This window comes from Apium graveolens, chromosome 5 (genome assembly GCF_009905375.1).
Source record: "Apium graveolens cultivar Ventura chromosome 5, ASM990537v1, whole genome shotgun sequence".
Lineage (NCBI taxonomy): Eukaryota > Viridiplantae > Streptophyta > Magnoliopsida > Apiales > Apiaceae > Apium > Apium graveolens.
In genome coordinates this window covers 149,979,836-150,007,815 of record NC_133651.1, presented here as the reverse complement: position 1 = coordinate 150,007,815, position 27,980 = coordinate 149,979,836, and the positions used below count along the sequence as shown (strand labels likewise).

At 37.1% G+C, this 27,980-nt stretch overlaps 2 protein-coding genes across 10 annotated transcripts; one reads left to right on the top strand and one right to left on the bottom strand.

The window, feature by feature from the left end:
* Positions 1-218: 218 nt before the first annotated feature.
* LOC141724567 (uncharacterized) lies at positions 219-27,980 on the top strand. Of its 9 annotated transcripts, XM_074526753.1 has the most exons (19): positions 219-437; positions 2,205-2,341; positions 2,868-2,951; positions 10,670-10,764; positions 10,867-10,893; positions 10,977-11,431; positions 11,505-11,784; positions 12,423-12,718; positions 21,570-21,749; positions 21,866-22,621; positions 22,720-22,814; positions 22,899-22,958; positions 23,044-23,132; positions 23,995-24,582; positions 24,737-24,811; positions 25,229-25,299; positions 25,388-25,445; positions 26,486-26,759; positions 26,922-27,980. In XM_074526753.1, exons 6-19 carry the CDS (start codon positions 11,028-11,030, stop codon positions 27,614-27,616), a joined length of 3,921 nt encoding a protein of 1,306 aa, XP_074382854.1. In that variant the 5' UTR covers positions 219-437; positions 2,205-2,341; positions 2,868-2,951; positions 10,670-10,764; positions 10,867-10,893; positions 10,977-11,027; the 3' UTR covers positions 27,617-27,980. The 9 variants fall into 9 exon arrangements, with proteins under 9 accessions (XP_074382854.1, XP_074382850.1, XP_074382852.1 ...); XM_074526749.1 differs by having other exon boundaries at positions 10,867-11,431; XM_074526751.1 differs by lacking the exon at positions 2,205-2,341 and having other exon boundaries at positions 10,867-11,431.
* LOC141660434 (putative mitochondrial protein AtMg00860) lies at positions 6,996-7,301 on the bottom strand. The gene has a single exon (XM_074467415.1). The coding sequence runs from the start codon at positions 7,299-7,301 to the stop codon at positions 6,996-6,998; it is 306 nt and encodes a 101-aa protein (XP_074323516.1).

Genomic DNA, 27,980 nt, shown 5'->3' with positions numbered 1-27,980 from the left:
GGGTTTTTAATCGGGCCGGTCCGGGCCGAAACCCGGGCTTTTAACCGGGCCGGACCGGATTTTACCTAAAGATATAGGGTCCGTCGGCTTCGGGCCGGGCAATCTGGCCCGGCTTTTTGTGCATCTCTGCTTAAGTTACATACCTTCTCCGTCCAATCTCAAAACAAGATGAAAGCAAAAAATAAAAAAAAATGACCCAATAAATAGCAGTAGCTGACTGCAAGGGTAAAATAGTAATTTTGAATCAAAAGCTCCACGTCACCGATCGCAGCTTGGCTTCGTCTTCCATCAACAGGGACCCCCTCTGCATTTCCGAGCTCCAAAATTACATCCTCATAATTTCTCAAAAAACTTATAATATATAGATAATCTTTTACTAATTAAATATATCTTCAATTCGCGGAAATATTCTTCTCTCCGTCTACAGACACACACATGTATGTCTAATTGCGTTTAATTTGTTTCATTTCGGGTTTGTAGTTGCAATTCTTATCTTGATTTAACTTGTAGGCTTTAAATTTGTGTTATAGCTCGAGGTGAATTGTGTGTACACTTAGTCGCTTTTGATTTTAATTGTGTTTCTAGGGTTTATGTCATGCTTACAAATGTTTTTTATGTGTGTATGTGTAATTGATAGCTTGTATTTAACTTCTTTATGTTGAATTGATATTGAGATTAGCTGTTTTACTTAGAATTTGATACTGTAGCTTAGTGCAATTCGCGAGTGATCTATTTTATCAATTTGTTGGCTATTTCGTGCATCTTAGCTAACATATATACATAAATAAAATTTAGATTAGTAGAGACATGTAAAAATAGGATTTCAAGTACCTTAATGTGACCGAAATAAAATTGAAGTTCATTTTGCCTTTTTTGGAGTAAATTTGGCGATGTTTCATATAGTCTCTTTGTAGCATGATTGTACGATTACACATTTTAGTAGGCATCATTTTAGATAAGATATTAAATTGCGTGATTAAAGCAACTTAGAGTTATGTGTACAGGATTGTATGATTAAAAAATCTGCTGTGCAGCGTATTATTGATTAACTTTCATGTTAGATTCATGTCATAGGTTAAAGACTCTGTATATCTTCCTTAACTCGATATGTGAGACCTTCACTGCACATATTATCTGCCCTCCTCAGATATAGTCTATCTCAAGAATCAAGATACTGAACTTTAATGTGTATACGGTTGCAGAAATGAATGTCTAACTGAGGTATTAGATCTGGTATAACATTTTTTTGAGATAAATATGCCATAATGTCTGCCCTTGTAAGTGTGGGTTTAAATTGTGGGGAGTAGAGTGCTAGAGTGTGCCCTGCATATCTTATAAATTATATCTTGAAACTGCAACCTTTGGTAAGAGTGTAATTATCTATTTTGTGCATGCTAACAATGTTTTTCTTTGGGGTTTGATTCATAACTCCCTATATGCCATCACAAGAGAGTTCTCCCTGTTGTAATTATATTTTTAATAAATACTCACCCTCCACTTTTCATCAAGTAGAACTGTGTACCCAAAATCCGGATGTTCAGGGGGTCCCTTGTGCTTTTTTATTCTGGTCTAATGTTAGGAGTAATGGAAAGTAGTGTTTTCGGAATTGTGTTTTTTTCTAAAAATCAAGAGGTAAATTGGCAGAAGTATTGGTATTCTTAAATTGCAAATGTTTTGGAATAAAAAAGGTTAATCAAGTGGAAGCTTCAGTACTATAGCTAATGATTCTTCTACTCATTTCAATCAGTGAAACACATATCCGAGTGTCGGAATTGAAAAATCTGAAAATTGGGCATGGTTATGGGGACACGTCATAATTTATCAATAAACAAGTGTGGCAAGTCAGACATCTTAACAAAAAGTAACAAAAATCAGTATAAACAAGATTTTGTAAAGGACTTTGTGAACTAATCGTCTACTTTAATCTCATTCTTGCTTCTTTTTCTCACATATGTATTTTGAATCAAAAGTTTGACTCGTACGTGACCCTTAAATTGATCAAAGTGTCCATACAAAGGATCGACCGAGTGTCTGACCTCCGGAAACAAAAGAGCCGGAGTAACATAGAGTAACATAGATTGAAAGAGGAGAACTAGGTCAAAGGTTGGGTGTATATTTCCAATTAGAATCAATAAATTGAGCTATCTTGCTCTTTAGCTCTTGTATGATGCAGGCTCGTTTAATTAATGTGTCCATATGTACAGGACAGAGGTTATTAGGACCTTCTGGAATCAGGACAGAGGTTATTAGGACCTTCTGGAATCAGGACAGAGGTTATTAGGACCTTCTGGAATCAAATCTTGTGATCTTACATTCTTACTTTGGAAGAAGCTCTACATAGGTTTGTATTCATAAACTTGCAATCTTAATTCATGCTCTACATTATCAGCCTAGGGGTTTCACCACCCCACTCAGGGGCAGTCATTGTAAGATCTCTCTCTCTCTCCGACAAACGTTTGACCAAAATGAGTCCCCTTCTATGTATGTGCGTTCTTTTTTTCATGTGATAATAACGCAAGTCACCACACCATTATGAGATTATAGAACATCATAATCTTTCGGAATTCTAGTATTGTGGAAACATACTGTGATTCAATTAGAATCAATTAGAAGTTGAAGTGTAGAGTGTAGTTACCATTTATTTTGATATGGAGAGTATGCATAAATAATGTGTCTAGGGAGCTAACCGTTAGTAAACAAGATCTTGTTGTAACTTATAATAGTCTAAAACCCGTGCGATGCACACATATTATTTTTAATATTATATAATTTTTCAAAATAATTTGAAGTGAAAATTTTAAGCTATGAAATTTAATTATTTGAAATTTTAAATATGATTTGATAATATTTTTTTTTTTTTATCGTAGGTAACCCGCAGCCGCTACCCTTCGGGTGCGCACTGGGTAAACCCTACGGACTCACGCAATAGCCTGCAAATCACGTGAACCAAGGTAAACCGCATTTAAGCGACAGGCTCTGACTCATGAGACATAATCATAAATTCTCTTCCCGTGGGATTCGAACATGTGACCAAGAGGATAGTTATCCCCTCTTTAACCAGCTGAGCCAACCCTTGCAGGCAGATTTGATAATAATTATAAATATACATATATGTTTATAAGCTAGTGATATTTCAGTTTGAAAACATAATGTAGTTATTGAAATCTATAATTTTATTGAAATCTATAGGTGTGTTTAGAAAATATAATTATGTTTAAATTAGAAGGTAAATTTAACTCAAATCAATAGTATACAAATTATCTTTAGTATGTTAATCGACCAAATCTAACTAATTATTTTCAGATTTATGTTAGTTTAATTTGTTTAAATATGAATTAATGATAAAATTTTATGTCTAATTGGTTAAATTTTTTTTTTAGCCCGAATACAAGTACATATTATATTTTATTTTAGGTGGTCTAATTATTTTATTTTAATTTTAATTTATCATGAATCAGTTGTATATTTTTTTAGCCTATATAAATAGTACATATTGATTTATTTTAGTCCAACGCTATTATATTGACAAAGGAATTATCTTTATTTTCGTTTTATTTAAAGAGTGCATATTATAGAAAATTAAAGAAAACCCGTAGTCCTATGAACTCAAACATTGTACACATAAATCAACAATCAAACTTTAATATTTAGGCTATATAGGTCGGATCTTAGTTATTATATTATACCTACTAAGAAATTAGGTAGACTTTATTTTTATTTTAACGTGGATTAATAATATAGGAATTATCATTAGTATGAACTTAATTTTGATTTTAGCGTAGATCAATAATAAATATTAGTTTTAGCCCCAGGCCCGTTATATCTACCAGATCCAGCTAATTACATTTAATTTATTTTTAATTTTATTTTAGCTTTAAGTGAATATTATTTTGTTTTAAATCGACTAAATGTTATATTTTATTTTAGCATAATGACATTATATCGATCAACGAATCACCTTTCAAATTTTAATTTTATTTTAGTCCAGTTCAATAATATATTTTTTTAGTCAGATCGATAGTATTTATTATTTTGTTTTAGCATGATGCATCAAATCTTTGTTTTAACTTCAGTCCCGTAATATCAACCAAATTCGGTTAATTATACTTAATTTTTTCTTTAATTTTGTATTAGTCCGGGGTGAATATTATATTATTTTGGACCGAAGAGATTATATATTTTATTTCATTTTAGCCTCATGACATTATATTGACCAAACAAATTTTCTTTTAAATTTTTATTTTGTTTTGACCCGATACTAATGTTTTTAGCGGGATCAATAGTCTTTATTATTTTGTTTTAGCCTGAGATTGCAAATCCAACTAACTATATGCATTTTTTTTATTTAACATTTGATCAATAGTATAATTTTTTTTAGCCCGATACAGGTGCAATTTTTATATTATTTTATTTAAACCAGATCCATTAGACATTATAATTCTGTGGTGGATATTTATCTATTTATGTGTTTTATTTAAATTATTACTATAATTATGGTGACCAGACCGATTACCAACCAAACTTTTATTGTTTCATCTTTAATATAATAGTATAAAAATATAATATCTTGTTAAAATTTTCACTCTCTCTTGGAAAGATATAATGTATTTTTCTGGTATAGTTAATAACTGAATTTTTGGATATCTAGAATTGGGAAAAAACAATTTATAATTAAGAATAACATGGGAAAATATTGTTTATAGTGTGTTGGTATTCTCCTTTTATAAAATTTCACGTTGCTTTGCGTTTAAAATGGGGAAGAAAGCATGACGAAAGAGAATTAATGTGGATAAAAAAAGTGCAATGTACTTTGAAATGCTAAACGATATATATAACTTCTATCCCTAACAATTACAGCTCAATTATCGCACTATTTCGCAAATATCAACAAGAACAAGCAAACTACAAACTCAATTAATAATAATAGACTGTTTATAATGTAAAGAGCACTCCAATATTACAAGATTGGCTTGGGTAATTCGGGAGACCCAGCTTCTCTCCCAAAACATGAAAAATAAGACTCACACAATCGATACCCTAATTAGATCCCCAATTCTCCTCTTATCCTTTCCCTGTGGGCCCCCTTCTGTTTCTTTTCTTTTTTTATTTGTTCTTTTCTCATTTTAGTCCTCCTGTTACTTCTCGTTTGACTATTTTGTCCCTTGATTGTCTTCACTCTTTTTCTTACGCCTGCTGTATGTCTTTAAGTCCATGGGCTGGTGAGTGTGATGTATAACATTACCCCGCTCCCAAACACTCACCTTGTCCTCAAGGTGAAAATTAGGAAAACGATCATTGATCATTGTTGCCTCCTCCCAGGTTGCCTCAAAGTCTGGTAACCCTTGCCATTTTAAGAGCACTTCCAGTCGTCCGTCTTGACCAGGACCTACACGACGAACTTGCAACAATTCTGTAGGTGCCACAAGCAACTCCAAATCCGGGCTTAGCTGTTTAGGAATAGAAGGAGAAGACTGCACCTGTCCCATTGCACGACGTAGTTGGGAGACATGGAACACCGGGTGTAATTTACTTGTATCCGACATCTTAAGTTTATAGGTAACATGTCCTATCTTTGCCAAAACCTCGAAGGGGCCATAGAAACGAGCAACAAGCTTTTCAAAAGGCCTCTCCGCCAAGGAACGTTGTCTATACAACTGCAGTTTGAGATAGACCCTCTCACCCACTGCAAAACTCTCATCCCTGCGCTTCAAATCAGGATTAAGCTTCATTTTCTATTGGGCTCGCAGCAGATTAAAGTGTAAATCATCAAGCACAGCGTCTCGCTCTTGTAATAATTCCTCAATACTATGCACAACTGTCTGCCCCGTCCCCACTCGATTGATTGTTGGTGGGTCACGCCCGTAAACAATTTTAAATGGGGTGAACTTAGTAGACATGTGGGGAGAAGTATTATAGGAAAATTCAGCCAAGCTAACCATTTAGCCTAAGTGCGGGGCTGTCCTCCAACGAAGCATCGCACATATGTCTCCAATGTTTTATTAATAATTTCAGTTTGCCCATTCGTCTGTGGGTGATAGGCAGTACTGCGTTTTAACTTCATGCCATGTAACTTGAAGAGCTTGTGCCAGAAATTACTCAAAAACACCCTGTCCCGATCCGAAATTATAGAAGCTGGGAAACCGTGTAAACAAACTACTTCTTTGATGAAAACCTCGGCCACCATAGCTGCCGTGAAAGGGTGCCTCAAGCCCACAAAATGTGCATACTTTGACAAACGATCCACAATTACAAAGATTATGTCCACCCCCTTCGAATGTGGTAAGCCCTCGATAAAGTCCATGGAGACATCCTCCCAGCAGTGGCAATGGTTGTAACATCCCCGCTGGAGATCTGTGAGATAACTTGTTCTGTTGGCATATTACGCAATGTTGCACGTACATGGTGACATCCTTACAAATTCCGACCAAATACCATTCTGCACTCAACCGTAGATAGGTCTTAGTCTCACCTGTATGTCCCCCCACTACTGTACAATGATACTCATGTAATAAGAAGTCTTAAAATTTGGAATTGCGAGGAATAACCACACGCCCTTTGTACAACAGGCGACCCTCAAATAAAGAAAACCCTTTGTGCTCTTGCTGATTATTTTCCAGGTCAACTGTAATTTGTTCCAACAATGGATCGTGTTGTACTTCATCCACCAGCTCAGACCAGTCTACCCCTGAGACCGTGACCATGGCTGCCAAAACCACGTTTCCCATTGTTTTCCTTCACAAGGCGTCCGCCACTTTGTTTGAACTTCCAGCTTTGAACTGAATCTCAAAAGAATACCCCATTAATTTAGTCATCCACTTGTGATAATCCCCCCCCACTTCATGTTGTTGAGTTAAATGACGAAGGCTTTGCTGATCGGTCCTTACCACAAAGTGTCTTCCCATCAAGTAGCGACGCCATTTTTGCACAAGGCAAATGACCACTAATTCTTTTTCGTAGATAGATTTTTGTTGTGCCTTTGGACCCAATAATTTGCTCTAGTACGCAATGGGCTTGTTCTGCTGCATTAACACGACACCCAACCTATGCCTAGAAGCATCCGTTTCCAGCACGAACTCCTTAACGAAATCTGGCATAGCAAGAATTGGGGGAGAAATCATTGCCTGCTTCAAGTTGTTAAAAGCAATGGTTGTGTCTTCCGTCCATCCAAACTTATCTTTTATCAATTGATCAGTCAAGTCCTGTGCAATGTGTGCATATCCAGCTACATATTTTTTGTAGTATCCGGTGAGTCCAAGGAATCCACGAAGTTCCCAGATGGTGCGTGGAGTTGGCCACTCCATAATAGCCTTTAATTTATTTTCCTCGGCTGCAACCCCCTCACTTGAAATAGTGTGACCCAAATAAGCAACTTGGCTTTGGCCAAATACACATTTTTTAAAATTTTCCACCAAGTGGTACTTATCCAAAGTACCCAGGACCTGCTGCAAATGTGCCCTGTGTTATGCTTCTGTCTTGCTATGCACAAATGTCATCGAAAAAGACGAGCACAAATCTCCTCAAAAAGGCCTGAATACGTCATTCATTAATGCCTGGAAAGTCTCTTGTGCATTCATAAGACCGAAGGGCATTACGAGAAATTCGTAATGTCCATCATGTGTGTGAAATGCTGTTTTGTGGGTGTCTTCCGGACGTACCAAGATCTGATGATACCCAGCTTTGAGGTCTAGCTTAAAAAATAATTTTGCCCCGTGCAACTCGTCCAAAAGCTCATTAGGTATTTGTCAAGAACGGTTTCTTTGTTCAATGCCCTATAATCCATGCAAAAACGCCATGAATTTATCTTTCTTTCGCACAAGAAGCATCGGACTAGAGAATGGGCTAGTGGATGGCCTGATGATTCCTGATTCTAGTATCTCATTTATCAACCTTTCTATTTCATCTTTCTGAAACTGGGGGTACCTATATGGGCGTACCCCAACTGGATTGCTTCCTTTCTTTAGACAAATTGCGTGTTCATGCCCTCGGCTGGGGGGTAGTCCACTTGGTTCCTTGAACACACTCTGATGCTGCACCACCTCAGTCAAAAATGATAGAACCTCGAAATCAGTCTTGTTTGTTTGCTTTTTCTCTGTTTTCTCCAGCCTGTTAATCTCCACACAGGGTTTTCCTTCCCAATTGTTCGTAACATTGCTTTAAGAGAGATTTTTGACCGCACAAGAGAGGGGTTCCCAACTAATGTCACAAGATAATCGCCGGCACTGAATTGCATGATTTGTGACTTCCAATTAGTAACAACAGCCCCCCGTTTTTCAAGCCACTGTATGAAATATCTGTTGTGTCTAACTTCAATGGCAGGAAATCTTCTTGTATTATTACATCCCCATCCAACTGTAAAACTACATTCTCACATACACCACTCTCCTTTATGGCCTCCCCATTCCCTAAGGACACTCCAAATCCTCCCGACTCCGTAACTGGTAATCCCAGGGCTGCTACTTTTTCCAGCGACACAAAGTTATGTGTAGCCCCTGGGTCGATTAATACTATCACTTCCTTATCCGCAATTTCCCCCTTTAATTTCTTGGTTCTTGGACAAGACAAACCAAAAACTGAATTTAAAGAGACCTCGGACTGGACATGTATCTCACTTGGTGTTTCCTCGGTGGGAGACGGTGGGGGTTCACTGCCTGCTTCCTCCGAGCTATCATCTCCATCTTCATCAATTAACAGCACACTCAACTCCCTCTTTCGACATTTATGGCCTATATTCCACTTCTCATCCCATCGAAACCAGAGGCCCTTTGAACACTTTTCCTGCAATTCCTTATGTGACAACCTTCGTATCTCTCCTCCTCTGCTCTTACTCTGACCCCATTCAAATACTTGGATACAGTTGTAAGCCCTGGTGACTCCCCTCCTGAGAACCCACCGTGAACTGACACTAACATTGGGCTGGTCTGTGACCCAAACGACGAGAGTGTAGATTGGTTCGGTCCCTTGGAAGAATATGTGTAAGACTCAGCTCGAAACATGCTCCAACTAGACTTCTTCAATCCTACCGTCATGTTCTTTTCCTCCACTCACACTGCAAACTCCATATCTTGTTCTAGATTGATGGGATTTAAAATACGCACCTCGACCTTGATATCATCTTTTAGGCCATTCAAGAATTGACCTAATAAGATATTCTCATTCTCAAAGAGGAGCCGCGGTTTCTATAAATTTCCTTTAATAATCACCCACAGTGGTCGTCTTGACAGTTGATAAGAGAGCCTTCACTGGCTGGATGAAATTGTCGCAACACAAACCCCTTTAAATCAACCCAGCGCCGTATCGGGTGCCGTTTATTCTCCCATTGGTACCATTTTAGGGCATCTCTTTCCAACGTAATCACCACCGCCTCAAGCCTCTCTTCTTCTGTTAGATGGTAAAAATTAAAATACCTTTCAACCCTCAACACCCACCCATCAGGGTGCGTACCATCAAATAGCAGCATATCCAACTTTCGAAATCTCCATCCCCTCCCATCGTCCCACCAGGTCCTCCATTCTGGAAATTCCTTTCACCTCCTGGGCTGCCAAACAACCCTCCAACTGGAACACCCAAAGTAGGGGTCCTAGCTGCACCCCGAATTGATGACTCACCATGGCTTGCAATAAACTCCATTTTCTCTTATGTGGGCTGTGCCACTGAATTGAATGTTCTCAACGCCGAACGAACTTCAGATTGGAACTTTTCCTGATCATTTTTCATTGAATAGATCGGGGCCTCCTGATTTTCACGTACTCGAGAGATTCTCCCCTCCAATCGAGACACTAATGACTCCATTTTCCCACTGTTTCTCTTCGCGTTATCAGCCTGACCTTGCAGTAATAGGTCCACCAAGGACTGTTACTTCTCATTTGACTATTTTGCCCCTTGATTGTCTCACTCTTTTTCTTATGCCTGCTATATGTCTTTAAGTCCATGGGTTGGTGAGTGCGATGTATAACATACTTGCTCTTAAATTTTATTTAGAAAGGTAGGGGAGGTAAAATTACCTCAGATTTCAATGTGAAAATGGGATGAAAGAGAGGCAAAGTAATAATAAACCTGTTAAAACTTCTTAAATTCCAAACATGACCTTTCATTTTTTATTAATGTTTTAGTTTTTAGTTTCTATTTTTCTGCACTCTGATTTGACTCGATAAAACTCGGAAGAAAATGACTGCCAAGTTTTTATTTGTCTTTTCCATTCAATTTTAACTAGTCCCCTTCACTTTGATCTGCTCTCATTCTTGAAAAACTCGTCAGTGGATCACATTTGATAATAGATATATTTAAAAACTGAATATTGTTTTTTGCTATTGACCATAATCTTCACATCCCTCTCTTTTGCCTATCATATTATTTTCTGTGAAATGTGATTAGTTGTAATATTTCTTTGACTATTCCTTCTGTTTTTTTTATTGCTGCGACTATCATTTAACAGCTTTGAATATGAGGTAATTCTTTTAAATGAGAACTTATAATTAAATTTATATGACAAATTGGTCAAATTATTGCTTCCATTTATATTTGAAAAAATGCATTCTGGCATTTACATAATGGAGTATATCATCCATCTTAGTTATAAAAAAGCAACATTTATACACGTACATAATGTTATGGTTTATTATTTTCCCTGGTCTAGACATATCTTTTCTTAAATATAAATAATTTGTGGCAGGGTGTTGAAATTTTTTTAAATCGTACTTAAGTGCACCCTGCTAGTTCCAGCAGGCTGCCTGCCTCTGTTCTGTGAACTACTCTAATACTGTTCTGGTTTGTATTTTAACTTCAACTCTGTGCTCAACACTGCTACATAATTGTTAAATTTTTTATATTAGCTTTTCCTTACACTGGTTATTTTAACTTCTCTTGTAGGGCACCTCAAGTCTCCTTTTGAACTTGGTATTCTTTGTAAAAATCTTATTTGATTATTTCCAAAGGCTTGCGCACATCTCTAATGTCCAGGCCTGCTATCATGTTGTCAGATATAGCTTTTGCTTAGTTTAATTCGGCAGGGAATTTCATAAGCTGATGAAATGGCATTAAGTAAATTTGATCTGTCTTCCGGAAGCCCGGATAGGCCATTATATGGGCAGCGTGGATCCTACTCAGGTGCTACATTGGATAGATCAAGTAGCTTTCGTGAGAACATGGAAAATCCTATATTGTCGACTCTTCCAAGCATGTCAAGAAGTGCTTCAGCTGTCAACCAAGGAGATGTAACTAGCTTCTTACAGTGCTTACGATTTGATCCGAAAGCAATGGTTGCAGATCACAAATTAAACCGTGCAATGGATTTTAAGCGGCTAGCATGTCTTGCTCTTGGTGTCCAACCAGATGACTCTCCATTTGGGTCTTCAAAGGGCAAACTTGCTTCCTCATCACCTGAGGAACTCAAACGATTCAAGCTTGGTTTGCGGGAAATCAGTATTAAGGCGAGGTAGTTTGTGATACTTTTTCCCTTTTTTTGTGATTTAAATTTTATTTATGAAGCTGCACTGCATTAATATCAGGGAGCGCGTGAAGACTTTTAACGAAGGGTTATCAGTGTTCAACAAGTGTTTTCCTGGCATTGCATCAAGGAAACGATCTCGACCAGATGTTGTGTCTGGGGAGCGATCCAGTGGCTTATTTTTAAATGACCATTCTGCTACGGGCCCCACTGTAGGTAAAATGGGTGCCCTGAACAATACTACTGCTAGTGGTTTTGAACTAGACCAACAGAAGCCTGAGGAGAGAACCAAGAATGCAATCCCAAACAAACGCACCCGTACATCTATGGGGGATCCTAGGGTTTGTATTTTGATTGTATATATATATATATATGTTTTGTGGTTCCCTGGTTGAATGCTAGTTAATTTTCCATGACTATTGCGATAATGGTAAAAATTATTTTCGAGTAAAGTTCACTTTGAGTTTCCTTTCTTTTTATAAGTTAAACTAATGTCAAATGTGTAGGTAGATAACCCCTTCCTACTACTAACATACTTGTAATATACGTTAGAGGAATGACAAGTAGTTTGAGATAATGCCTTCTTTTTATTTTGAAACAGTATCACATGCCGTCTTTTGTTCGTCAATTGCTTAAAGGAAATTGTGTCTCATATGCTGCTGGACAAACTACTGTTTATTCATTCTTCTTATGTTGTATTTGGTGGTTGTCATTCTTCTCGTCAATAATGATTATGTACCTCATTTTAATGTCCTTCATGTGCTTTTGTGCCGTCCCTCGGTCTTCTGTTATAAACCTTATTTTCCACATGATTAGATCATGTCTTACACATGATTCGATCATGTATTACTGTTCATTTTCCCGGAAATGAAACAATCTTCCACATGATTAGATCATGTCTTATTGTTCAGTTTATTCGGCTTTCAAGAAAGCCATTGTTTTATGTAGAAGACTGATAAATGATTCATATTGATACCAGAGTGATTTACGACCAAATAATCCGGCGAGGACAATTGCGAATGCGGAAAAGGATAAAGAGGGTTCTAGACTTTTAAATAATGGTACAGCACAGGGAGAGGACCGAACCTTACCTGTAGGTGTTGATGGTTGGGAAAAGTCAAAAATGAAGAAAAAACGTTCCGGGATAAAGGCAGATGCTGCTCCGAGTTCCAGTGCAACAAAGCCTATTGATGGGTATGGGGATCCAAAACTAGGATCGCAGCCAAGACATCTTTCTGATTCTCATTCTAAGATGAGTGGTTCATATGGTTTCAGGTAGCTCTCTTCTAGTGCCAAGCATATCCTATCGCTTTCTAATTTGACTTCTAGGTTGTTACGAATTTCCATCTTGAAGTATTTTAATTTGTATATACCTTTTGTAATTATTATTTGTGCCTACTGCCTAGGAATTTAGTGGATGTTTATAGTTCTTGCGCATTTGATTAGTATATTCATGTACCATGTATCATGTATGACACATTCCATAACAATGTAGCGTAGCTGTGGTCGTTATCACAACTTTTCATCAAACGAATATACAGGAGTGTGTGATATATTTTGAATAACGAACCCAGGTCCAAGACCTACCACTGGACCATTGCTGGCAAAGTTAAGTCAAGTCTTATATGCTAACATATCTAACCCCGCTTGATGCAGAATAAATAAACATAAAATAAAGAATACCTCGATTAGGTAAATTACTAATAAAATAGATATGATCATAGTTATCGTTATATTTTATCGCCTTTTAGAAGCAACTATTGTCAGAAATTGTGTGCTGGTTATTGTTAAATAATAGTTAGTTTTGTTGCTGTTAGGTTTGCTATTTTTTTTTAAATTAAAGCATAATGGACTGACTTTTACAGAAAGAAAAGACAAACCATTGCTCGAAAAAGTTGAATTGTTTTAAACAATAACTCTTTACACTTTTGGGTGAGAAGGTGCTGTTCTGTTTGCAATGAAAATCTTGTACATAACTTCACTCTTTGGATGTCAAATCCGCAGCCTTTTATCCTTAACTTAGTGGAGGTTTGGCTCCTACCTTTACATTGAGGAATGTAGCTACCTATTTTTTTTTAAGTTTCTGACTATATGATTCAGTTTAATATGTTCTAGAGCAGAGTCTAAGCAAATTTCAGATGAGAATTTAATAAGTTTGGATTAACTTTATTTTTCCTGAATATTATATTACAACAATACAGATTAATGGTTCTGTTTCTTTCTCCTGATCGCATTGGGTCAGCTCGTTCCATCATAGTTTTCCCTGTAAACGTCATTACATAGGCACTATCGATTCCAATAATATTCAATGCTATACGTTTTAATTTACAATTTTATAACTCGATGCACAGTGTTCTTTAACATTTTATAATTGTCTGATATACTTCTAATGTTTTACATATATCTTTATTGTTTTATTTTTTTAATTTAATTTATTTAATGTATATAAATGTTATCCCTCAAATTAGTTGGTTTTTATAATTACATTGATTAGAATATCTTAACTGCTTGAATAATAGTATAGATGAATATATAATTTGTATATAAATATACTTGCACATGTGAAGAATTGTATAGAATTATAATTTGGTTAGAAATCATGTAGGTAGTGTTTGTATGTAAGTTATACCTGGATCTGACCATACCAAACTACCAACCAACAAAACTTTTAATATTTTGTTTTGATAATATAGTGTATGTGTGTGTGTAAATAAGAATTGTAACTCAAATGTCTGATGTGACCAGGGTATCTCTGTATCAGAGTTCACTCTGCCACAAAATTATGAAGAAAGGGATGTCTGATTTAAGGAATGGAGTTAGAAAGACAGTTACTGCTTTAATGGTTCTTTCTATGGCCTATAGTTTTCCCAGTAGATACTTGCATAAATTATATTCTATATATAATTGGAGTATGGCAGTTAAATTGGTATAGTCGTCAGGGATAAATATGTCATTATGTATTATTAAATAGAAATTAAAAGTATTATTAAATTGTACACCTTATTGCATAAATTGTGAATGGTATTTGAATAATATCTTGCAATTTCTCCACAAAAATAAAAATTATTTGTTTAGATATAGTATAATAAACTTATTGAGTGAAGTATAAATTTAATGGTTTTAATATTAGAAAAACATGAAGTTTTAAGAAAAAACTACAACTAAAACAAAATTTTAATGTTAATTAAATAAGTTTCAACTTATTATTAAGTTGGATTTATTTTATAATTTTTCCAAAAAATAAATTAATTAAATTCTATATTGAAAACACATATGAAATATTTATTAAGTAATCTGGGGATTAAGCTAGTATATTTATAATGGATGTCAAATGACAAGTTATTGTCACCACTATGTGGACTATACTTTTTGAATTGATTTGGGCTCGTGGAAAAGTCCATTCTCTTTTATTATTAGTGGGTACTAATATTGTCCTGTTAGGCCCAATAGTGTTTAGCCCAATGTAGTAGGTAGCCCATATCTCATTTCCGTTAGACTGTCTTATCCTGCTTATTCCAGGATTGTACGAGGGCATCATCATTGAATACAGACAAAAACTTTTTTTCTTTTGCAATTTACATTTCTTCTTGTTTTTCTTTAGTTTATTTGTAACATTAGATTTAATCTGTAACCATGGTTGTCACGGTGGTAAGTCGAGGCGAGTCAATGGACCCCGGGCTAGTCGACTAGTCGTAGACTAGTCTACTAACTTGCAACCGGCTAGTGATATCAAGTATATAAAAGTGAATACTAAATAGTAACTACAGAGTACATATACATATACTATGTTTTTGTGTAACTGTGTATATAATTAAGCGACTAGTCGACTAGTCGTAGACTAGTCTACTAACTTGCAACCTGCTAGTGATATCAAGTATATAAAAGTGAATACTAAATAGTAACTACAGAATACATATACATATACTATGTTTTTGTGTAACAGTGTATATAATTATATATACATATACTTTGTATGTATATTATATATACGTATACTATATATATGTGTGTGAAAGGAGAGAAGAGAAAGAAGAAGAAGATTATAATTACCTGGTAGAAAAGTCTGAATCTGATTGAATCTGAATCTGGCTCGCTTTGTTCGCTTCTTTAGGTCGTTTGCCCCTTTTCGAAGCCGCTAGAATGTGTATTAGGGCTCAGGACAAGTGTTTTATGGGTTAAAAAGTAAACTGGGCCGGGTTTTGACCGGGTTTGGGTCAAACTTAAAACCAATCGAGGATCCAAAAGACTAGTCGACCCGACTAGTCGCCCAGTCGACCAGTCGGGCGAAATATTCAATTTTCACCAGTCGACAACTCCAGTCGACTAGCCATTCTCGACTACCCGAATAGTCGTCGACTAGTCGCGATTAGTCGAGCGCCGTGACAACCATGTCTGTAACGAAGTGGTATCAGAACTAATCCTTGGCCATGAGGGATAATCTGAAAACAACAATAGAGAAAATTGAAAAAGATCTTATTAGCTTGGATACAAAGATGGACCAACTGCAAAATTTTTTGAAAGAGGAAAAGATAAGGTTATTTGAAACAATGGAGGCTCTGCGTGATAAACTGTCACAACTGTCTATGGTGAGTTTTGAGAATAAGAGAAAGTTTGAAGAGATGATGGAGGCTATGGAGTCTATGAAGAGATCTTTTAAGGAAAAGGAGAAAGAATATGGGGAAAGCAACACGATCGGCCCAGGAGTTAGAGATGTGACGGCGAAGAAGACGGGTTACTAGGGTTTACTCCTGCTACGCCTACAAATTTTGCCACCTATCAAGAACGACAAGGCTGGGCTGAATCTGTGGTTTCTAAGCTAAGAGCTGGTGAAGTCATTCCAGAGACACAACCAATGATGACGGAGGGACACAACCAATGATGACGGAGAGAGGACTAACAGGCCAACCAGTAATTTCAATGTGGCAAACGGATCTAAGGTACGCCCAAACTTCATACAAAACCTTAGTCATATTGTTGTTCCTACTACACCCATCACACACCCTATACCTTTTGGTCATCACAATATACCCATGGTGTCCCACCCTATGATTTCACAAGTAACCCCACAAACCACCCAACCACCATTTTTATCACAACCAGTACCCTTACCCCGATTACTTCATAACTATTTAGGCTCCATGGACTACCAAATAGAGTTCTTGCCTCATACTATACACTCAAACCCTGTGTTAGGCATACAACAACCTCAAGGAAGCTCCACAGTCAACTACCAGCAGGCTTACCCTCAACCTCAACCACAACCTACATTCTCATATAACCCTTCTGGACAACTTCAATATCCCCAACCCTCAGTGCATGACCCAAAACCCTTACGTCCAAGGCCAACATCAGTACCACCATAACCCGAACTACAGAGAGCAACAACCATTTTCACCTTACAAATTCCCAAAAATCGATTTTCCAAGTTTTGTGGGGAATGACCCCAGGGGATGGATTTCTAGTGTGAAAAATTCTTTCAATTGAACCCGACATTGGATAATAGGCAAAGAGTCATTTACACAGCACTTTATTTGGAAGGGGAGGCTGACACTTGGTACCGATTAGTGCAATTGGAGCGACAAGATATAGTGGGGGGAGCTTGCTAATTGGTGTATCACAGGTTTACTAAAGGGGGTTATGACAATTCAACAAGCTCACTCAAAAAGGAAAGGTAGATAATTACATAACTCAGTTTGAAGAATTCAAGAAACACATAGTAGTACAAAAAACCCTAGTCTGGGCGAGTTATATTTTGTTAACAGTTTTTTGAGTGGATTAAAGGATGAGATTGCAAGCACTCTGTACTTACACAAGCCAACTATCCTGAAAGGTTGAAAGATGCTAGAGATAAGGCCCTTGCCCAGGAATGTGTTATAGAGGCCATAGAGAGACGAGGCAAATGGGGAAATAAAAGTAGCAATACAACAGTCATGGGTCCTAAGGTTTTTAATGGGGAAAATGAAAGAACCAGAAGCAACTTTAGCAATCACACCAACAATATGACTGGTAAAACTGGGAAACCAGTAAGGAGGTTGTCCTATAGTTTTCAGGGAAAGGATGAACAAAGGCTTGTGTATTCACTGTGATAAAAATTTACACCTAGACACAAGTGTAAAGATAAGCAACTGTTTCTCTTGTCAGAGGACAAGGGTCAGATGGTTGATGACCAGGGTGAACTTGCAGTCATTTGGGAGAATGAGGGGACTAATGAAGAAAAACATGAACCTGAATTGAAAGATTCAGAGGTTTCCCTACATGCCCTAACAGGGACTCAAGGCATACATACCTTAAGTATTGAAGGAAAAAGGGGAACTAAAGTGGTGAGAATACTGGTGGATAGTGGAGCACAACTTTGTATCACCAGAGTTAGTTAAATCACTAAGGTTAAAGCCTCAACCATGCACCTCTTTCAAAGTGGCTGTTGCCAATGGTACCCAACTAGCCGTGACCAAAAGATTAACAACTTTTCTTGGGAATTAGGAAGAAGGGAATTTAAAGCAGATTTAATGGTTCTACCCATTGGAGGTTATGATATAATTCTGGGAGTAGCTTGGATGAAGTTGGTGAGTCCTGTTGTGTTTAACTTTGATGTTAATAAGATCAGTGTGAACTGGCAAGGAGAAAGGGTTGAGCTCTCACCCATTAGTAGCAGAACCAAAGTAGAGGTGCAAAATTCTGTAAAGGGGGGTAAATGGGTTAACAAAGGGGATTCTTGCTTCCTAATTCAAGTCAGGGCCATCACTGAAGATAAGAAAGAAGAACAGCCACCTGTGGTAATCACTAACCTTATGCAACAATTTTCAGTTGTGTTTGAGGAACCTCATGGTTTACCCCCATTAGAAAGCATGATCATGAGATTCCCTTAAATTTGATAGTGCACCAGTAAATACTAGTCCTTATAAGTGCCCTTATGCTCATAAAGGAGAAATTGAAAAAATAGTCAAGGAGATGCTTGAAGCTGGCATTGTCAGGCATAGTTGTTCTCCATATGCTTCACCTGTCTTATTAGTGAAAAAGGACCAAACTTGGAGACTTTTTGTAGATTACAGGGCACTTAATGCTTTGACTATAAAAAAAAATTCCCTATATACCTATAATAAAGGAATTGTTAGCTGAGTTAAATGGCAGTGTAGTGTATTCTAAATTCGACTTAAGAAGTGGATATTATCAAATAAGAGTGCATCCGGATGATATTGAGAAAATTGCATTCAGAACACATTTAGGGCATTATGAATTCATGGTTATGCCTTTTGGCATAACCAATGCCCCATCATCATTTCAAGGATTAATGAATGATGTGTTCTGTAAGCAATTAAGAGACTTTGTTCTAGTTTTTTTTTGATGACATCTTAGTCTACAGCCCTAGTCTGGAAGCTCATCAGAAACACTTTAAAACGGTCCTAGAGCTACTCTGGGAGCACAAGCTATTTGTAAAGTTGTCAAAGTATGAATTTGCCAAGGATAGCATTGATTATTTGTGACACAGGATATCAAGAAAGGGTGTAAGAGGCTGCAAGGAAAAAATTTCTGCAATGGAACAATGGCCTACTCCAAGAAACTTGAAGGCTTTAAGGGGATTCCTGGGACTAACAGGCTATTATAGGAGATTTGTCAAACACTAAGGCCTAATAAGCCAACCTTTAACTCAACTATTGAAGAAGGGAGTCTGGGGATGGATTGAGGAAGCCAGAGTTGCATTTGATAAATTAAAGACTGCAATGTCCACTACTCCAGTGCTTGCATTGCCTGATTTCAGTAAAACCTTTGTGTTGGAGACTGATGCTTGCTATAATGGGTTTGGAGCAGTTCTAATGCAAGAGGGAAAGCCAGTAGCCTACCTGAGTAAAATTTTGGCTAAGAAGCACCCTGTTTTATCAACCTATGAGAAAGAACTCATGGCTATTATCATGTCTGTCCAGAAGTGGAGGTATTATCTATTGGGGAATAGAATTGTGATAAAAACAGATTATGAGACATTGAAACATCTGATGGAGCAAAAGCTGACTACTATGTTGCAACTTAAATGGTTATCCAAACTTTTGGGCTATGATTATACTGTATGTATAAAAAGGGGAAGGACAACCTGGTTGCTGATGCTCTTTCAAGATGCCATAGTGAAGGGGAAAGTTATATGGCTATTCACACTGCGGTGCCAATGTGGAAACAAGAGCTGAAGGACAGTTGCGTGAATGATAATCTGGCACAGGGACGAATTCCCTCCCCGATGATTGATGGAGCAAATTGTCAAGGTTATGCAATGGTAGATGGAGATATCAAGAGAGATGGCAAATATTACGTGGGTAATGGAATTCATTGAGGAGACAGATTATTGAAAATTCACACAGCACTCTGGAAGGGGGACATTCTGGTGTCCTAACTACTACTAAGAGGATCCAGAACATGTTTTACTGGCCCAAACTGAAAGATGAGGTACAAGAATTTGTTAAGGCATGTGACGTGTGCCAGAGATGCAAGCCAGAGTACATACCAACCCCAGGACTGCTACAACCTCTGGCCATTCCTGAAAAGGCTTGGGAGACCATCACCATGGATTTCATAGAAGGCCTCCTAAGATCAAATGGTAAAGAGGTAATTCTGGTCATAGCGGATAAACTTACTAAATATAATCATTTCATAGCACTGAGTCATCCATACAATGCTAATACTATTGCTCAGTTGGTCTTGGATAATGTGGTCAAATTACATGGGCCACCAAAATCTATAATTTCTGATAGGGATGCCGTCTTTATTAGCTCATTTTGGAAAGAGTTATTTAAAGTCATGGGTACACAAGTCAACCTAAGTTCAGCTTATCATCCACAGACAGATGGGAAAAGAGTGAATCGTTGTGTGGAGATGTACAACACCAGTTACCATTCTGCTATAAAAGTGACACCATTTAAGGCACTCTTTAACCAAGATCATGTTTCAATTAATTACCAGATGGCTACAACCAACAATGTTGGGGTGAAAAAATTCCTACTGGACAGAGCACAGGTACAACAACTGTTAAATGAAAATTTAATCAAATCTCAGGAAAGAATGCAATGGTATGCTAATAAAAAGAGGACTGATAGGAGTTTTGAGGTGGGTGATGAAGTATTCCTCAAGTTACAACCATACTGGCAAGCCTCAGTGGTGCTAAGAAGGAATCAGAAGTTAGCTGCCAAGTTTTATGGGCCTTACAGAGTTATCAGGAAGATAGGGAAGGCTGCCTACCAACTGGAGTTGCCTCAGGGATCCAAAATACACAATGTGTCCATGTGTCACAGTTAAAGAAAAGGATTGATTAGGACAAGGTGATACAGACTGAGCTCCCTGGTATTGATGAAGATGGAAGCTTGCAGGTGGAACCTATTGCAGTACTGGATAGGAAACTGGTGAAGAGAAATAGCAAGCCGGCTACCATGCTGTTGGTGCAGTGGACAAATGGTACAGAAGAGGAAGCAACCTGGGAATTCTGGGAACAGTTGCACAAAAAGTTTCCAAACTTTGATCCTTGAGGTCAAGGATTTATCTATGAGGAGGGGATTTGTCACCACTATCTGGACTATACTCTTTGAATTGATTTGGGCTCGTGGAAAAGTCCATTCTCTTTTATTATTAGTGGGTACTAATATTGTCCAGTTATTGTTAGGCTCAATAGCGTTTAGCCCAATGTAGTAGGTGGCCCATATTTCATTTCCGTTAGACTGTCGTATCCTACTTATTCCAGGATTGTACGAGGAGGGCATCATCATTGAATACAGACAAAAACTTTTCTTCTTCTGCAATTTACCTTTCTTCTTGTTTTTCTTTAGTTTATTTGTAAAATTAGATCTAATCTGTAACAGTTATCGGATGCGGTCCAAGTACTGACAATAGTACAACTCAAGAAGTTTAACTTAAAGTTCAGCTACATCATGCCAAAAATTTTCTGGAAATTTTATTAAGGATCTGAAATCCCAGTCTCACTTGTCTGTTCTAATTTGATGTTACAGTGGTATGAACAGAATCCGATCTTGTAGAAGTCAGAATATATCTTTGAAGAAATATTAGGTTTCTTTGATGCTTTCATAAATATTCCTTTCAGTTATGTATGTTGGTTCATTCACTTTCAGTTACTCTAATATGCAAATTTTTTTAGGCCAGGAGCTGTTAACGGAATTGTTGTTGTAAAACCTGATGGCACACCACAATCGGTTAGCCTGGGTATGCGTTCTTCCATCCCTAGGTCTGATCAGGACAGTGCTTCTGCGATCCATGAAAGAAGAGATCGAAGTACAAGTTCAGACAAGGAGACAGTTAATTTCAGAGCTCTTAGCAAGTATGTAATGTTTACTAAATCAGAGCAGCTTTCTTTTCTCATCTCTTATTCATTCGACATATTCTTTGATCAGCTTAAATTGTAATTATATGCTTCTTCTTTTCCTATGTTAACAGAACAAATACTGTTGAAGAACTAAATTCTGCCAATCCTACTTCATGTTCAAAATTAAATGCAGCTTCTCGGGCTCCACGATCTAGTTCAGGCATTGTTTCTAAGCTGCCTCCAGTTGTTGAAAGGGAAACTGCTACAATTGATTGGGAAATTTCTCATTGTATAAATAAGAACTCTTCTGCTACTGGAACTCACAATCGCAGACGTGCTTCTTCAGCAAGATCTTCATCTCCACCTGTTGCTCAATGGGCTAGCCAGAGGCCCCAAAAGATGTCTCGTACAGCAAGAAGAACAAACTTTGTCCCTAATGTTACAGGTAATGATGAAACACCCTCCTTAGATACTATATCTGATGCTGCTGGTAACGAGAATGGACCCGTCTTTCCTGGGAACCTTTCCGGAAATTCCCATCAGCAAGTAAGATTAAAAGGGGACCAGTACCCGTCAACTGCATTATCAGAAAGTGAGGAGTCTGGGGCTCCTGAAGTTAAATCTAGAGAAAAGTGCAAGAACTCCGACGAGGTAGATAATAAATCTGGGAAGAATGTTCAAAAAATTGCAACTCTTGTTGTGCCGCCAAGGAAGAATAAGGTGGCTAGTGGAGATGACATTAGAAATGGCATTCGAAGACAAGGGGGGACTGGAAGAGGTTTCACTGCTACAAGGTCTGTTGTGCCAGTGACCACGGAAAAGCATGGTAGTACGGGAACTGCAAAACAGCTCAGAAGTGCTAAACTTGGTATTGACAAGACAGAAAGGTTGAAACCATTTCTTTTACAGATATTGGGTCTTTTGTTTGCACTATTAGTGTGGATTATACTTCGTTAACATACTCTAATTTATGAAAAATTTACAGGAAATCCGGTCGACCACCATCAAGGAAACTCTCAGATCGCAAAGCTTATACCCGTCAAAAGCATCATGCAGTAAATGCTGCTGCAGATTTTCTTGGTACTTACCCCTTTGCACTGCTAACTTATGTTTGCGATCAAGTAGATTTATAATCTTGATCTCTTTTGCTGAATTTTTTCTTAGTTGGCTCTGGTGATGGACACGAAGAACTATTGGCCGCTGTTAATGCGGTTGCTGATTCTGGTACCGTTCTTTCTGATATTGTATTTCTATACTTTATAATATTAATATATGTTTGCCATTCTGATACACATCATTGTCACTGTAGCTTATAGCTTTTCAAGTTCATTTTGGAGGCAGATGGAGCAGTTCTTTCGTGCTGTTTCTGATGTTAACATTGACTATTTAAAGCATCAGGTATTGTTTGGCATTTACTTTAGTTGTTTAAAAAATAAATTTGTGATACACATAGCAACATAAATTAATCAATATTTCTGCACTTACTATGGAGATTATAAATGGTAAAATTGTCCGCAACTAGTTATATATATGATGATAAATGATAATTGTTGAAGAATGGAATTGTCCATTAAATTGCTCCACTTGTAGTTGTAGGTTATCTGAAGGCTCTCCTAATATGGACACTCCGGTATTCTCAGTCTTACTTAAATTCGGTTCCTGTAATATGTACATGGAATTCAATATGCTAACAAGTTGGTCATATTCCGAAACTGTGACTAAAAAAGTTATTGGAATTATAGTACCTAGTTAATTGTACATCCTCTTACAACTGAAAACTCGGATAGACCTCTTGTCCTTTGTGGCGTATACAAATTATTTTGATGAATAAACCTAAAGAAATGCAGTTTAACAAGTATTTTTAAGTTCAAAAACTTGCACATAATGCTCTTACGGTGACAGGCCTGCTAGAGTAATGGCCATGCTATACTGGCTTTTTATTTCCTCCCTGTATCTTATTATATTTGATATTAGCTTCTTTTTTGGAAGTTTTTATCACTTATATTTCCATCTGAGTAGTGTTAGAAACAATACTGTGTAAGTCTCTGCCATGCTGAAGAGCTTTCTTACATATGGCGATGAGGTATAAGTTCTCTTCATATGATCGTATGATCTTTACTTTCGTTTGTCTTCTTCTACGAAGCCAAGTATCAAATTTATGAATTAGAGTGCAAGTTGCTTTGGTTTGATATATAAATTTATAAATTATAATAGGGGAATATTAATTATTTTGGAATCCCCCTTTCCCTTTTTCTTATAGGGAAATGTTGATTTATGTGAATCAAAACCCAACCTGGTGCCATCAAACAACCTGTTACGTTACAGAACTGTGCTTGAACGGACGAAAAATGTGGCTGAAACTAAGGATTGTGAGCTTAGCCCAGGAAAAGGAGTTTCCAGTGATATTCCCCTTTGTCAGATACTTCTTTCTGCTCTGATCTCAGAAGATGAAATTGAAGAACCTAGCAGCAGTGGAAACGAAGGGTCAGAATTCAACAATTTTAGTTATGCATCAGATGAGTTTGATGGAGACATAGAACACGAATCTTTCAACCAGCAGTCGCTACACAGCTTTGAGCATGCTGGACTTACTGGTTTTGGTGAATACGGCATAGCTGCCAATGGGATATCCCATAATGAGGCGGAGCATGATCTGTTGGATAAGGACAGTTTTTCTAGGCCAAGGATGTGGATTCCTTCTGGTGCTGATCGTTCTTTAAATGACTTTCTTCCAAATCAAGCATTTAAATCTGTCTTATCATGCTCTGATATTCAGTATAACAAAATGTCCATAAATGAAAGAGCATTGTTGGAGCTTCAGAGTATTAGACTTCTCCCAGAACCAGTAGTATATTCTCCTACCCGTTCTTTGTTATTGTTTTATTGTGTGTGGGTTAAAATATCATTTTTCTGCCATCTTAAATATATCCTATTTTATATATTTGTTGACATTCAATGGTCTTAATTTTCCTGACCATATCTTATTGCCAACGTTCTTTCAGCCTTATTTAGCTCGAACAGGGGATGAAGAAATCAGTCAAGAGATCAGTAAACTTGAAGACAAGTATCATGAGCAGGTAAAAGTTTGATAACACAAACTAAACATGACATGTTAAAGTAACACCATAGTTACATCACGTAAGTTGGCTGCCTGTCTTGTCAGGCTAGGATAGCAACGACTCAGATCACTGCTTGAGTGCTTCTTTCATAAGTTTTATCTCTTCGTTTATCATTTAACAGATTTGCAAGTGCTTGAATTCTTTTCCGCATTGGGTTCTTCTCTAATTTCGAAGTTGCACCTATTGTCAAGTCATAGTTCAAGTATAACTCCCCAGATAATCATATGAAATCTGTAGGATGGTTAATGCCTTCTCCAGTCTCTTATGCCTTTATATCTCCTTTTATGTTATTCTCTCGATTTCCTTAAGGTGGTTTTAGTTAATATATTATTATTACTTTAGGTTCCATGTCTCATTCTTTATTTAATATTATAGGCTTGTAGGAAGAAAAGCTTCCTTGACAGACTGTTAAAAGCTTCTATGGAAGAGAGAGAACGGCAAGAGAAGTAAGTTCGATATCATTCTGCTTTATTTGCATTTGATAAATATGTTGATTGTGTTTCAGGGTGCTAAAATAGGCATGTTGTTGTATAGGGACTTTGAAAGGAGTGCTCTTGAGAAACTTGTCGCAATGGCATATCAGAAATACATGGTAAATCTATTTTTGGGATTGTTTCCTTTTGCTGCCTATGTCTTGATATTTAACGTTGTAATTAATTGTTGTCCTTATTTTCTTATCCATACCATGGCATATCCTCTTTGTTTAATGGGTTAATTACCAAGTGGCAAGTAGCAAAAAATTGTAGTAACTTAATATACTAATATACAAAGCTGGGGGAATTTTATTTTTTTTTCCTTTTGAGGTCTTTCTATATAGTATTTGGTCTCTTTTGCCCAAAAAATAAATAAATTATATACGCCTTCTTTCTTGCCAATAATATGCTCAGGATCAGTGTAAAGCATTAAAATAATTTAGGATTTGGAAATTAATAGTTTCTCTTTTTAAAGAATTACATATTTAAAGCTAAACTTGGTAATTTGAAGTTCTGGGGGTTGCCTGAACTCCTAGTGCTGAGTTCCTATATATACCCCTGCCTAGAAATTACATGTGACTCAAATTATAGAGCTAGCTTAGACAATGCCTTTACTCTTCATTTGCGCAGCTGTTCTATTTGCTTTGCCTTGAATGGAGAAAAGAGTGTCCTAAGAAAACTAGGGAAAAATATTGGAAGTGGAGAATAATTTTTTCTTCGTCACTCTAGTATTAGCCGTATCCATTCTTATGCTTTCTTTGAAGTGCAATGCAATAATTCCGGTGATTATCACGCATATGATCTTTGCGACTCGTATCCAAATGTTTGTAAAGGACTGGGCGGTTCTTTTCTTTTTACTATAGCTTAAAAGCAATTGAACAGCCAAAATCAAGTCAAAAGAAGCATTTAAGATATTCTATTGTGTACATACTTAAAATTACAATCATACAGTGTCTGTTCTGTCAAGCATTGAGTTTACAACCAAATGTGGTGTTGTACACACTTGTACTTGTGAATGTTGACCATTTTGTTACTCAAGAAATATTATCAAGGCACTCATGTATAAACTTGGCCAAAATGATTGCATCATTAAAAACAGAAACTTTTTTTTTTTTTGTAAAAAACAGAAACTTTTTAAAATGTGTTTTTTAATTGACAGAGTTGTTGGGGTCCAACTGTCCCTGGAGGGAAGAGTGCTAGTAGCAAAATGGCGAAGCAGGCTGCTTTATCTTATGTTAAACGGACATTGGAACAATGGCGAGAATATGAACTTACAGGAAAGAGCTGCTTTAGTGAGCCTGTATTTGGGGAAATGTTTCTCTCTAGGTCTTCCCAGTTGAGTGATGCTCAACAAAAAGATGCTACTAGAGATGCGGAATCAGGAAAGCATTATGGAAAAGCATTAGGATGTTCTGCAGAAGGCCGAGTTTCAGGTACTACTTATATTTCTACAAAAAATTTTGAACATTTTTTGCATTCGAGATTTTAGACATTTCTTCTGTTACTATGTCATGTCAAAAGGTTGATTTATTTTTGTGCATAGTTTATATTTCTGCTTTGTGCCTTGATATAAATATCTTCTGCTGGTTTTATAGGTACACAACAAACTAATGCTGCTCGCAACTATGACACCTATAGTTCTAGTGTTTTCTTATCCGGAAACTATCTCTCCGAAAACACTATTGGCAAAGAAGATACATGGTCAACCAGAGTGAAAAAGAGGGAGCTGTTGCTTGATGATGTTATTGGAGGTGTCGTAGGAACTTCACCAGGTGTCTCTTTAGGCATGGGCACTTCAGTTCTAAGTAGTGCAAAAGGAAAGAGGAGTGATAGGGATAGAGAAGGTAAAGGAAGCAACAGAGAGTTATTTAGAAATGGGACTGCTAAAATTGGTAGGTCAACATCTGGAAATATGAAGGGAGAGAGAAAATCCAAGTTAAAGCCTAAGCAGAAAATAACTCAATTATCTTCTGTTAATGGCATTGTTGGAAAGATGTCCGAACAACCAAAAACATCACTATCTTCTATGCCAAAGCCAGGGGATACGATTGTGAATCGTAACAGAAGGGAAAAGGATAACTTGAAGTTAAATGTAGTGGACAAATCTGAGACCATTGACTTTTCCTCTTTGCACATGGATGGAGTCCTAGATGTTCCCGATGATCTTGGTGATCAAGGGCAAGACATTGGTTCGTGGTTAAATATTGAAGACGATGGATTACAAGATGATGACTTCATGGGCCTTGAAATTCCAATGGATGACCTATCAGAGTTGAATATGATGGTCTGAAGTTGCCTGTGTTATATAGACCTGTTTATTATACAGTTTTACTTAGGAAACCGAATCAGCATTGAAAAAGTGACAGGTTAGGCAGGTGGTCATGTTACTGCCCATTTGATAATTAGGGTTCAAGTACAAATTCTTTTGGAAACCCCTGCGGAAGTTAAATCATGAACGCACCTTTCGGATTTTGCTCATACTTAAGTTAATGACTTCAGCTGGAAGAGTCTTCGCAGGCATCCAAGCTAGTATGTCCTAGTCAATAGGCATTACAATAACCTAGCAATCAATGTATTCTGAATGTAGCATTATAAATTAGGGCAAATGCCTTTTGTACATAAATTTCGTTCTTCAATAAAATCACCTTATTTAA

Bases quoted from the DNA above. Each gene is read 5' to 3' on its own strand.
- LOC141660434 (XM_074467415.1), bottom strand. From the start codon at position 7,301: ATGGAGTGGCCAACTCCACGCACCATCTGGGAACTTCGTGGATTCCTT.
- LOC141724567 (XM_074526750.1), top strand. From the start codon at position 11,028: ATGGCATTAAGTAAATTTGATCTGTCTTCCGGAAGCCCGGATAGGCCA. The intron at 11,785-12,422 runs GTTTGTATTTTG...TATTGATACCAG, and splicing joins CATCTATGGGGGATCCTAGG to AGTGATTTACGACCAAATAA. The intron at 24,583-24,736 runs GTATATTCTCCT...ACGTTCTTTCAG, and splicing joins GACTTCTCCCAGAACCAGTA to CCTTATTTAGCTCGAACAGG.